Raw genomic sequence first — 12,774 nt, 5'->3', positions numbered from 1 at the left:
AGGATCAGCCTGTCCACGTCTGCCTTTCCTCCTTGCTATAAAAATGATGTCTTTGTGCTTTCCTTTCCTCACCGCCTGACTTCTTCAGGGTAATAAGAGTTAGAAGAGAAACACCTGGTCCCCCTCTCAAGGATATTTCGGTCATGTTTCCTATCCACACTTTTCGGCTTTGAGAGCCATGCTGCTCTTTGTTCGGTGGAGTGCTCCCAAACAAGCATCAGGTCACCTGACAAAATTACGGCTCCAAAATTAAAACTTAAGTTTTCCTCTTTCTTGCTTTCCTGCTCTGCACTGAATACCCCACATATCCAAACCCCTATACACAGAGATTTGGAAGAAAAATCAAAGAACAGGGTACTACTTCGTCTCTCCGGTCCAGTTCCTGTTCCGGGACGCTGCTAGTGTCTGGGTCTGGTCTGGACTTTGAAAGGTATTTTCAGGTGACCTGCAGTGTCCGGTATTTTCAGGCAAGAAGCGCCACCATTTTGTTTTCTCTTCTGTTGAGCATTTTCTCTTTTCTGTGCTGCTATTCCCCATCAAATTTCTATGTCCCATAAATGGAAGCTTTTCCTGAAACTTTGAGGCTGCATCCACATCAGAGTAACTGGCAGTTTTTGTTACATCACCATTTAACTTGAAAAGTATTTTCTTTGCTCTGGTTTAGCTTTCACTTTAACATAGTGAGATATTTCACAACTGGCTGGATGTATTAGACATTGAACCTCTAGCTGTCATCATCATTTTATTTAAGATGTGGTGATCCAGGGGCACCTGGATGGATCAGTCCATTAAGCATCTGACTCTTGGTCTTGGCTCAGGTCATGAGCTCAGGGTCCTGGGATTGAGCCCTGTGTCCTGGCTCCCCACTCAGGGAGTCTGCTTAAGGATTCTCTCTCTCCCTCCCCTCACTCACATGCATGCTCAGTCTCTCCCTCTCAAATAAATAAATAAATCTTAAAAAAAAAAAAAAAGATATAGTGGTCTGAACACAGTATTCAGGCTCCTATCATTCCCAGAACAGTATGCCCTGTGCTTTTGAATCTGGGTAATCACCCGGGGGTGGTCTGACGGTGCATTGTGTAAGTTCTCAAGGAAGAAATGACAAACACTACACAATAGTGCTCCATGAAACTAACTGTCGTAATTCTAATTTTATTTGAGAACTCTGTGATCATAAATAGCTATGTATTTTCTTAAAATATAATTCACCATGGACATTTTAATATGTAAAACACTCCCTCCTGCAAAGTTATAAACGTGAATCAAAATGCAATCTTAAACCCCTCGCAGTAATGTAACAGAAGAGCAGAAAAGTGCTAAAACAAAGGTATGGCATTTATTTTTACAAAAGGAATAAACATGAGAAGGGTATATAAACGTTATTGTGCCCTGCTTTTGAGTTCTGCCGCTGTCTGAAACATTAGTTTTATATATCTAACTCCTTCCCTCTGCAGTCTACTTAGTTTGAGAAAACATTTTGGAATGGCACATTTTGTCTTTCGTTTTTAGCATGTGCCTGAGTTCAGAACAAAACAGTTGGCATATTACTTGTGATTACCGCAAAAGTCCATGCAGAGTATATTGCTACTAAATCAGTTCATAATTGGGAAACTGAGCCTTAAAACAACTGAGACCTGGAAACACATTAAATCAATTTTATAACAATTAAAGTTAATTTTAAGCTATTTACGCATCAGATCTACTGCCATATTTGCTATCAGGATTTTTGAGGACAGTCAGAAATACCTTTCTAAGGAGTCCCTGTAAGGAATGCTCTTTGTCCTCAGGGGTAGCCTGAGCCCATTGTCCATTTTGTCCCCTTGCCAGACAATTTAGAACCCTACTTGAACCTGATTTGTGATACTTGTGTGAATATAGGTAAACATAGTTCCGAAAAATCAATTTTCCTTAGCATGATTTTACTTATATAAGTATTTCCTTTTGTAATACTCTTTGGTCACACAAACAAAATCTACTTGTTCTGTTTAGTTCCAGATCTCTTGATTTTAGTCTTAACACCCCCGGGTTTGCATGTTTTTATTGTGAGTCGTCCCAAATCATATGGAAATCGAGTGGAGTTGAATTAAAATAAATACAGCTATATGCTTGTAATCCTCAACCTGCAAGGAATTAAAATACTGATGACTCAGCTGTGATGAAATTGGAACAACTGATACATCGGTCACACCATCCTGTTCGAAAATGTTTTTCTCTATTTAGAATGACGGTGACATCAAACTAAAGAAACGGCATTGATCGACCATCTACCCTGTTGTCAAACTTACTTTCTTTCAGAAGAAGAATTTACAGAAATGCTGCCTGGGTATTTTTTAATTCCCCAATTTTTAAAAAAAGATTTTATTTATTTATTTGACAGACAGAGATCACAAGTCAGCAGAGAGGCAGGCAGAGTGGGGATGGGGAGCAGGTTCCCTGCTGAGCAGAGAGCCCAATGCAGTACCTGATCCCAGGACCCTGGGATCTTGACCTGAGCCAAAGGCAGAGGCTTTAACCCACTGAGCCACCCAGGCACCCCATTAATTCCCCAATTTTTTTATATGGACATCTTCATCATGTTATTAGAGATAAAGCCCATGCTTAATTAGAATTTATCAGACAGTTGTTATATATGGCTCTCTCGGTTCTTTTTAAGAGATCAAAATAGGACTCAAATCTGACATCCTGCAATAGTTACAGAAATTGTAGCTAAAGTACTGACTTGGGCAGCTGACTTTGTCTTGCTTACCTTGCAAAGCAGGGTCTGGAAAGTGTTCTAATTTAATCTCATTGTACTGATTACTCTAAACTCCTTCCATAAATAGGACAATAATTGCCCATTAATTGTTGTCCTGAAAGTGATGTAAGTACAATGAAGCCATTAGCTAATAATATAGGATTGTTTTAAGTGTATGCATGTGTGCTGCCATGTAAGAGGTTATCTGAAGTCGCGTATTGTCCATTTTTCAATGACTGTATAGAGATATATGTAAGATGGGGGTATTACTCCTGTTGCAAAAAAAGGGCTTAACAATGATTTCATTTTTTATTTTATTGAAGTACAGTTGACATACAATGTTACATTAGTTTCAGGTGTACACCATAGTGATTTCGCAACTCCGTCTATCCACATCACAAGTGTGGTCATTATATAACCCTATTATAATAGCACTGACTACATCCCCTATGCTCTACCTTTCATCCCAGTGACTTATTCATTCCATAACTGGAAGTCTGTACCTCTCACTCTCTTTCACTCATTTTGCTCATGCCCCCACGCGCCTCCTCTCTGACAATCACCAGTTTGTTCTCTGTATTTATGTCTGCTTTGCTTTTTTTTTTTTTTTTTTTTTTTTTTTTTTTTTATATTTTTTATTTTTTATAAACATATATTTTTTATATACATATATTTTTATCCCCAGGTCTGTGAATCACCAGGTTTACACACTTCACAGCACTCACCAAATCACATACCCTCCCCAATGTCCATAATCCCACCCCCTTCTCCCCAACCCCCTCCCCCCGGCAACCCTCAGTTTGTTTTGTGAGATTAAGAGTCACTTATGGTTTGGTCTGCTTTGCTTTTTGATTGTTCATTTGTTTTGTTTTTTAGATTCCACATGGAAGTGAAATCATGTGACATCTGAACTTTCTCTGCCTGACATCTTTCACCTAGCATAATACTCTCTAGGTTCATCCATATTGCCACAAACATCACGATCTAACTCTTTTTTAAGGCTGAGTAATATTCCAACAATGATTCTTGTTATCCAGTCATCATAACATCTGAGCAGAAAGACATGGGAACATTGGCACCTACACAGACAAACAGGCAGACAAACCTACTTCAGAACCACCTGGATTTCATTTTGCAGTCATCGTACAAATGCATGCCTTTGCTTAATTAGCTGGAACGCTGCATTAAAAGAAAATAATTTAACATGGCAGTAGTCAGAGGCAGATTACCTGCAATTAAATACCTTATTTAGACACTATCTCAGTGTCTAAATAAACTAGGAAATTAAAAAAAAAAATTACACTTGAATCTAAAATTTTAACAACTTGTAGTTCAATATCCTGTCAAATACTCCAGAATGGTTGGTATAGTTACCTAGTATTAGAAACATAAAGGTAAACATGTTTCAATATTATGTCAGTCCATTTGCAGTTTCCAAAAAGGTACATCTGAATGGGTTTTGTACTATGAGGTACCTCCAGAAAAATTCATACAAGTGAGGTAATGGACTGCAGACATGGATACATACTGATTTTTCAAGAAGTAGAAATACTTTTGAACAAGATGGCTCACCTAGTGAGCTAATTTTAACTTGTTGATCATATTTCAAACAGAAAGTTAATATTGGTCTTGGAATAGTAATAATGCTTTTTTGGTGGTGAGCCCATTGAATCGGATACTAATAGTACAATTTGTAACGAGTTCTTATGTTTTCCATAGGTGGATAAGTGGAGCAGCTGTAGTCAATGCATTTTATTCTTCAGGCAGAAATCAGATAGGTAAGGCCTATTCCTAAATAACTCTTTAATATTTCTCTGTTGTTACCAAGTTGTAGTGCATTGATTGCATGACCAGTTTTTGGTGCTCCCCATAAAAGCACAGTTGAGGCTGAGTGATTGCTTTATTGAATGTACTACTTGAAAGTAAATGCATCCATGTACCTCTTTCCACTATAATAGCAAATTTTAAGTCAGTACAAATTACATAAGTGGTTTTCTTTCTTTTGCAGTGTTCTCATTTGTGGCTAAGTGGTTTATCTGATGTCTAAGTGCTTTTATTTTATTTCTAAAAACTTTTTAAACATCTCTTATAGCTCCATAAAGTTATATTGACTGTAGGACTCTCTAAGCATCCGAATCTTAAAGAAGTTTAAGGTTCCAAGAACCAGCTTTGCAGAGATCCGGTTCTCCTGGCAATTTTGTACACTGGCTCTGCTGGGGATGGTCCCTATCTGTATCACCTGTTTCTCTAGACAACTCCAAATTTCTCAGAAATCTGAAAAGTTGGTTATATTAAGTTGAACCATGTGAAATTACATTTACTTGATTACTTTTAATCAAAAAAGAAAAAAAATGTTCAGTAAGAGTAGTATTGTAGGAATCTGTGTAGAAACTATTAAGTGAGTGAGTGATATAACTAAATGGCTTATTATAACAAAAGTATATTGATTCTCTTCCTAGGAAGACCTTGAGATTTTTAAATTCTTTCTTAAGTATTACATAGATGGACCCATTTTCCCCCCAAGGATTTTAAATACATAGAAAGGCACCAAACAGATTCAGTACTACCAAAGTTGTACTAAACAGAAGTTGGTTAGTCAATTTCTCCAGTTACACGAAGTCTAGCCCTTCATTTCTAAGTGTGGTCAAGAATCAAAAGGGAAGATAATTTCAGCATTATTCTAAAATAAACATCTCAGAGTTCATTTTAGAGTCTGCCCTGAGCCTTGTTTTTCTTGAGCTCTGTTACTAATTAGATTAGAAATGATGAAAAATCCTGAAAGATTTTTTATCATTGGCTAAAAACAAATTTTATGAAATTATAACCTTATTTTATTTTAAAGATTGATTATAGCTTTCCCCATTGCTTTTAAACCTAGGAAGAGTTAAAGTAAGAAACTATCTACATTTTCTTCTAGTATTTTTATGGTCTTTATTTTTGGAGTAACTCTTTAATCCATCTGGAATTTATTTTGGTAGATAACATGAAAATGAATAATCAGAAAAGTTTCTTTATATAATGTATAAATACGAAAGAAGGCATGTGCACCTCTTAAAATCAATTAGCTCAAAGTCTAGGCTAATACATTTCCTAGTTAGTACAATGATAACCTAAACTCCTACCAGAGCCTATTTAATGATCAACTCAGAACCATGCAGTCTATCCTTTGGGAGGTATTCCTAGAAACCATTCAGACCCTTTCTTAGAAGTGCCTTTCTCTCTGAAGAGGCTTTTGTTTTTTGTTTTGTTTTTTGAGAAAGAGAGAGCATGCACACATGTTCATGCACGTGTATGGGGCGGTGAGGGGGACGGTAACAGAGAGAATCTTAAGCAGAATGACCTTTTAGTGAAATTCCAAGGCAAAGTGAGACAGCCTGGCCTTTGTCTGTATTAGGATAGACTAAGGGATGTAGCTTCATTTTAATCCAGTTCAGGAAGGACCCTGGATCCTATCAGACCTGATGATGATTCATTCCAACAAGAAGGCCCTCTGTAGGACCACCCTGGCATGTTCATCCCTTCAGCCCCTCTCTAGAGCAGATCCACACACTTCAGGTCAAGACAGTACCTTGTTTGGCTCTGAATGATCCCATATCCCTGGAGCCAGCTTGAAATTGGTTTGCCTTGGAGATTCCCTGATCAGAGAAGACAGAATGTTCTCAATTTGAAATGAACACCCTCAAACCAAAGACGCACACAGCAAAAGCAAAAAGAAGATAAAAGTGGCCTAGCATTTCACACAATAGATAGTTATCCTCTGAATAATCAAGAATTGGCTACAATAAACATTCTTAGTAAGAAAGACCTTTTAAAGACTCTCAAGATAAATCATCAGATAGAAACTTGAAATCTGAAAAACTATGTGTGCTAATAACAGCAGTTCAGAAGAAGGGAAAGTGTCATGCAAGAGGAGAAATCTTTGACATGTGTACGTTTTCTCTCTGACAATTCATTTAAATCTTCAAGGTGGGGATAGTCTTAACTAAAAGATAATTAAAGATCCTGACCTCCATCTTTCTTCTTGATAAAAGTGAGTTTGTAGCTCTGTGTGTGTGTGTGTGTGTATGCTTGCCTGTCTGTTTATATACATAGATACACAACTTTTTAATCTTGATATTGTGCATTACAGAATTAGAACTGGTATAGACTAGCATATGTCTCAGGGTACCTGGGTGGGTCAGCTGGTTAAGCATCTGCGCTTGGCGCAGGTCATGATCCTGGAGTCAGGGGATCGAGCCCCACATCAGGCTCCCTGCTCGAGTGGGGAGTCTGTTTCTCCCTCTCCCCAGCTTGTGCTCTTTCTTTCCCTCTCTGTCTCAAATAAATAAACAAAATCTTTTTTTAAAAAATTAGCATATGTCTCATAAATGACCCTTCCATCTGCACACAAATAGTTTAAATTAGATCACATACAATTTCTCATGGGCTTGGCCTTTCTATGCTATGGTTAAAAAAAAAAAAAAAAAAAAGAACTTGTTTTATTGCCATATAGGGATTTATTCATATTAATAATTTCTTCTTTTTAATTCAATTCCAATGACTTTTTGTTACAACTCACACAAGTAGACTATTTTCTAAGCTTTATGCACCCCTGCCATTTCATGTCAATTAAAAAAATCAGAGGCACCTGAGTGGCTCAATCTGTTCAGTGGCTGCCTTTGGCTCAAGTCATGATACCAGGGTCCTGGGATCGAGCCCCGCATCAGCTCCCTGCTCGGGGAGTCTGCTTCCCCCTCCTCCTTTGTCTTCCCTGGCTCATGTGCATGCTCGCTCTCTCTCTCTCTCTCAAATAAATAAATAAAATCTTTAAAAAAAAAATTTATCTTAAAAACAAAAAACAAACAAACAAAAACCTTCCCGTATGGAAAGGCATACCGAAAGTGATGAATTCACTGTCTCTCATTCCCCACACATTTGCCCCATCGACTCCAGAAACCTTCCGTGGATCATTTAGTGTATTCAGCCTATTGGTGTTTGACTACCTTGAAATAACAACTTTTTCTAAAGGTACCTTCCTCGTTCTTAGAAGTCTTATTTTCAGACTTTAAAATCAAGAGCAAATGTTTCAAAACATATTGCTATTCCATTTAACGTAAAAATTAATATTTAACTTTCTTCACCCAATATTGATCTTACCTAATGTCTTCAACCTTTATATCAAAGATTCTGAAATTGAATTGCTTGCAGCCTTAACAAACCAAACCAGGGAATTGAGGGCACGGGAGGGAGGGAGGAACAGAATTTTTTGTGGCATGGATCAATGACTTATTCAGTTAACTTACTTGTTGACAATCGTGAACATAAAAAATGTACAACTAAGCAGCTGGTTGTTATCAACAGTTGTGAAGTCTACTAGTAACAGCAGTAGGCTATGGGGAAGTCCTCATCACTGAGATTTAGCTGACAGTGTAAAAGGGGAAGACATAATTTGCAAAGCTGAACTTGAAGACTAGTAATTAATATGAGCCATAAAAATCTTATCACTTGCCTGAAGAGTGACATATCAGGATATAATTTAAGCAGCAGGATCTTTACAGTTAATGTTTAGTCTTGATAGCACGTTTCATAAGAACATTTTATATAAAGGGTGGATTTTAATCAAAGTACATAGTGTGGGAGATAGTATTCACTTTAAGTTAATAAAGTACTGCACATAATTTTAATACTTTAAGCTAAAAATAATTTCTTTGGCACTGTTGATAACTCAAGCAGCTACATGTGAGGTATAACTTTCATCAAAATTCTCCAAGGACAGCAATATTTATTTTCTAACTATTTTGTCATTTTGGATGTTGTGGCAACTTTCCAGATTCTTTTTTTAAGTTTCTGGAGAGCACTTAAATTGTCCAGCATGTTTTTTAAAGTCTCTTCTATAAATATCTAATATTTATCTTTTGAAATCCATTCGAGGTGCTGCCATATTCTCCTCACTGGAAAGACAAAGAAACAACATTTGCTACTATTTGAACTAGATCTTAGATTTCTTAAGGTCAGGGACTTCTCTTGTGTTCTTGGAATCCCAAATAGTGATCGCTTAGGGCTTTACATGGATGGGTGTTGATACTGAAGATTTTTTTTTTTTTTTTTTTTTTGCTAAGAACATAATTCAGTAGACACTAGGATTTTGAAACATGAAAGATGAAATTGCTATGTATGAGTATTAAGAGGGGAGGAGGGGGCATAAGAGAGATGAAGTAGGAGAAGACCGTGGAATCAAAGGCCAGAAAGAAGATGCTGTATTTAATTAGAAAGCACCAAACCGATCCTTTGGAAGGTTTTTTTTTTTTTTTTTTTTTTTTTTTTTTTTTTTTTTAAATCAGGGGAGTGATAATGACCAGAGTTACACTTTTTTTTTTCTTTAAAGATTTTATTTATTTATTTGACAGACAGAGATCACAAGTAGGCAGAGAGGCAGGCAGAAAGAGAGGAAGGGAAGCAAGCTCCCTGCTGAGCAGAGAGCCCAATGTGGGGCTCCATCCCAGAACCCTGGGATCATGACCTGAGCTGAAGGCAGAGGCTTTAACCCACTGAGCCACCCAGGCACCCCTGACCAGAGTTAGACTTTAATCTGGATGTGGATGGATTAGATTTAAGATAGGTTATAGTTGGGTGAGACAGGAAGTGGAAAGATCATGTAGGAAATCAAGTAATTCTTTTTTTTTTTTTAAAGATATTATTTATTTATTTTTTTGACAGAGAGATCACAAGTAGGCAGAGAGGCAGGCAGAGAGAGAGGGGAAAGCAGCAGCTCCCTGCTGAGCAGAGAGCCCGATGTGGGGCTCGATCCCAGGACCCTGCGATCATGACCTGAGCCTAAGGCAGAGGCCCAACCTTCTGAGCTACCCAGGCGCCCCTCAAGTAATTCTTAAGACAAGGAATGATAATATGAAGTGGGATGATGGTAATAAGGCTGATAGGAGGAAATAAGCAGAAGATGATGCTCCTGGAAGGAAGATGCATGACCTCGTCTTTTCCTAAGTAGACTGTGTTAAGACTTGGTAAAAATAAATAAATAAACAAACAAACAAATATTTAAAAAATTAAAAAAAAATAGATGTCTAAGATAAGTAGAAAATGTTGTGCCAGGTGGTTGAGACCCTTCAAATGCCACTAGCAGACATAAAGTCAAAAGAGTGATGGCTTAGAAGAAAACGAGTTTGATATTTGACACATGAAATTTAAAGTTTGTGAGACATCTAAGTGTAGAAGGCTAGCCAAGATAAGGCAGATGTCAAGGTGGACATAAAAAAAAAAAAAAAGTGTGATTTATTTATTTAGTCGTCTCTGGGACACCACGGTAAATTCATTGGCTCACTCACTTATCATTGATAATTCACCTATTCAACATATTTCCTAAGTGCCTGTTTTGTTCCGGGCACCATTCTAGATTTAGGTGCTGGAGATAATGAGTGAAAAAAAAAAGAAAATGGACTCAGCAAGTAAAGAAGTGTACTTACAGGTGCACACGTGTCTGTTCTCAAAGGACTGGTATTTGAGGTGCTGGAGCAGGTGAGGATGATAAGAAAAAGAAAGACAACAACTGAGAAGAAGGAAATAAATAGCCATAGATGCCTTGTGGGAAATAACGTAGGTCAATGTGGTTGGGAGAAGCCTTCGATCGAGTAGTTCTGTTTATTTAACAAGATAATATAGATGGATAAAATGTTAGAGATGACATTAAAAGTAATACTTGTGATTTTTTTTTAAAAAAGCAGTATTTGTGTTATTAAATAACTGTTCCTTCCAAATATTTGCAGTGGGAAAAGTTCTTCTGAATGAAGATGGTAATTTCTCCTAGCTCTAAACTCCTCAGAGCAAACAACAATCTTAGCAGAGCTCATATCGTGATTATACGGTATCACTTATACAAGTGAATCATGATTACAAATCATAGATCCTGGTGCTGCTTTGGGATGAACTCTTTGTTGTTATCAATCATAAAAGACCTACTCTTGTTTCATCACAAGAAGACTTTTGTATACAATTAAGTGAAACTGATGAACTGGAAAGTAGCTTAGCAGGCAGAAAGCCCAGCCCAGCCCTGCCGTCGGAGAAGAATGCCACAAATCATTTTTAACCATCTTCTTTCCTTGTAGTCTTCCCAGCAGGCATTCTCCAGCCTCCCTTCTTCAGTGCCCATCAGTCTAACTCATTGAACTATGGGGGTATCGGCATGGTCATAGGACATGAAATCACCCATGGCTTCGATGACAATGGTAAAGTACCATGGACACTTTCCTTTGGCTGGGACACACCCTGATAAACTTGAACAGTGTTATTGTCCTTGATCAGTATGAGAACACATTTAATCAAAAGGGTACCATTGACTAATAATCATACTTTCAGTGTCCCTTCTAAATTGTTGCTTAGGAAGATCAGAAATATCTAGTAGTGAGATAAGCAGTGTGCGCTTTGCACTCTGACAAAGTAACACAAATATTCACATTTAGAAGATAAGTGTGTTTGTTAACACCAACGATAATGTTTGCTCTTATTTCATGATTACATATTATCTATCTGGACTTCTAGAGGACAGGGTCCATGTTTTAAACCAGATGTAAAATAATGAAAAAGTAAAAGAAAGGTGCCTGTAAGACATAAACTGCTCACAGACGGGAAGAACTTTTTTTTTTCATCCTTTACCTAGTTCAGGACTTTGCAAATCATGGGCACTTAAATGTTTATATGCTGCCTCAAATGGCAAAAATAGATTTAGAGTTTCATTGAAATTTGAGAGGCATAGAAGTAGAAAAAAGCACGAGATAAATAGAGAAGTGATAGTTGAAGCTATGGCAAAAATTGGTTTGCAAGTGGAGAGACAATAGGAAGAAAATAACAGAAAGAAAATAATTAAGCCTTAACTAGACTTAACTTTAGAGCCATAAAAAGAAAAGATGACAGGAACGGTACAGTTTTGGAAAGGACTTACTACATGCCTGTTAATTCAAGCATATAATAATATTCATGGGTAGGTACTAATACCACTTCCATTTTTTTTTTTAATGGAAAAAAGTAGAGGCACATGAAAGACTTGCTCAAAGTTACAAACCTAGGAATTTGTGGAATCAGGATGTGAGGCCAAGTAGTTTTCCTTTGTAGCCTTCTTTTCATTCACTATATCGTAAGTAACTATTTAAAAGGATGATAAAATGAAGTGTTAAAACGTGGCAGATAATGTTCAGAAAAAGGAAAGATCGAGGAGGGTTAGCAGGAAAGCTCCAGGAGAAAAAGTGACTCTTTCTTTGTGCTTGAAGTAGAGGGAAATTCTGAGTCCGCAGTGTCTCATGAGGGGTTTGAGACATGAAATGAATGCAGAATAAAAATAGTATTTTTCAGTCTCAAAATATCAAATTAAACAGACTTGGTCCATATGAAAACCATCCAAGAGAAACAAGGCACGATTTCAGGAGTGACTTAACTGGTGGCCTCGGCTGAGGTCTCAGGAACCACGTGGGTACAAAGCCTGGATTAATACGAAGGCCCACAAGCAAAGCAGGCCCTCACAGTTCACGTTTCATCAGCACGGGATGTGAAAGGGGAACAGTTCTTCTCATTACCTGCCCACTTGAGTGGGATCCTATGGGATTTCTGTTTTTAACTTTTTAAAGAATGGACATATCCAATCTTAAGTCCGTACCTTTTGAATTAAAGATATCTTAACCACAATTCTTGATGTAATGAGTTCCCCTTTTACTTAAATCATTTTATTACAGGCAGGAATTTTAACAAGGATGGAGACCTCGTTGATTGGTGGACTCAACAGTCAGCAAATAATTTTAAAGCCCAATCCCAGTGCATGGTGTACCAGTATGGAAACTTCTCCTGGGACCTAGCAGGTGGACAGCACGTACGTTGGAATTCTCTTAAAAAGTTTCAGATATATTCAGTCTTTGTTACCACTTTTGCTTTCTTTTCTGGAGTATAGATGACATATAATGTTACATTAGTTTCAGGTGTACAATTTAATGATTTGACAAGTTTATACATGGTGCTATGTTCACAAGAGTAGCTCCCATCTTTCCTGATACATTGCTATTACT

General features: G+C 37.4%; 1 protein-coding gene across 3 annotated transcripts in view; it reads left to right on the top strand.

Moving 5' to 3' along the window:
• The window catches only part of MME (membrane metalloendopeptidase), a 100,626-nt gene that overhangs the window by 74,976 nt on the left and 12,876 nt on the right, over positions 1 to 12,774 (top strand). For all 3 annotated transcript variants that reach the window (XM_059163704.1, XM_059163706.1, XM_059163705.1), the window contains exons 17-19: positions 4,454 to 4,512; positions 10,831 to 10,950; positions 12,448 to 12,581. In XM_059163704.1, the coding sequence (XP_059019687.1) occupies positions 4,454 to 4,512; positions 10,831 to 10,950; positions 12,448 to 12,581 (313 nt within the window). The remainder of the gene's footprint in view (positions 1 to 4,453; positions 4,513 to 10,830; positions 10,951 to 12,447; positions 12,582 to 12,774) is intronic.

The sequence above is a fragment of the Mustela lutreola genome, chromosome 2 (assembly GCF_030435805.1).
Source record: "Mustela lutreola isolate mMusLut2 chromosome 2, mMusLut2.pri, whole genome shotgun sequence".
NCBI lineage: Eukaryota > Metazoa > Chordata > Mammalia > Carnivora > Mustelidae > Mustela > Mustela lutreola.
Note: the sequence above shows the minus strand (reverse complement) of the source record. Positions and strands in the feature narration are given on the sequence as shown.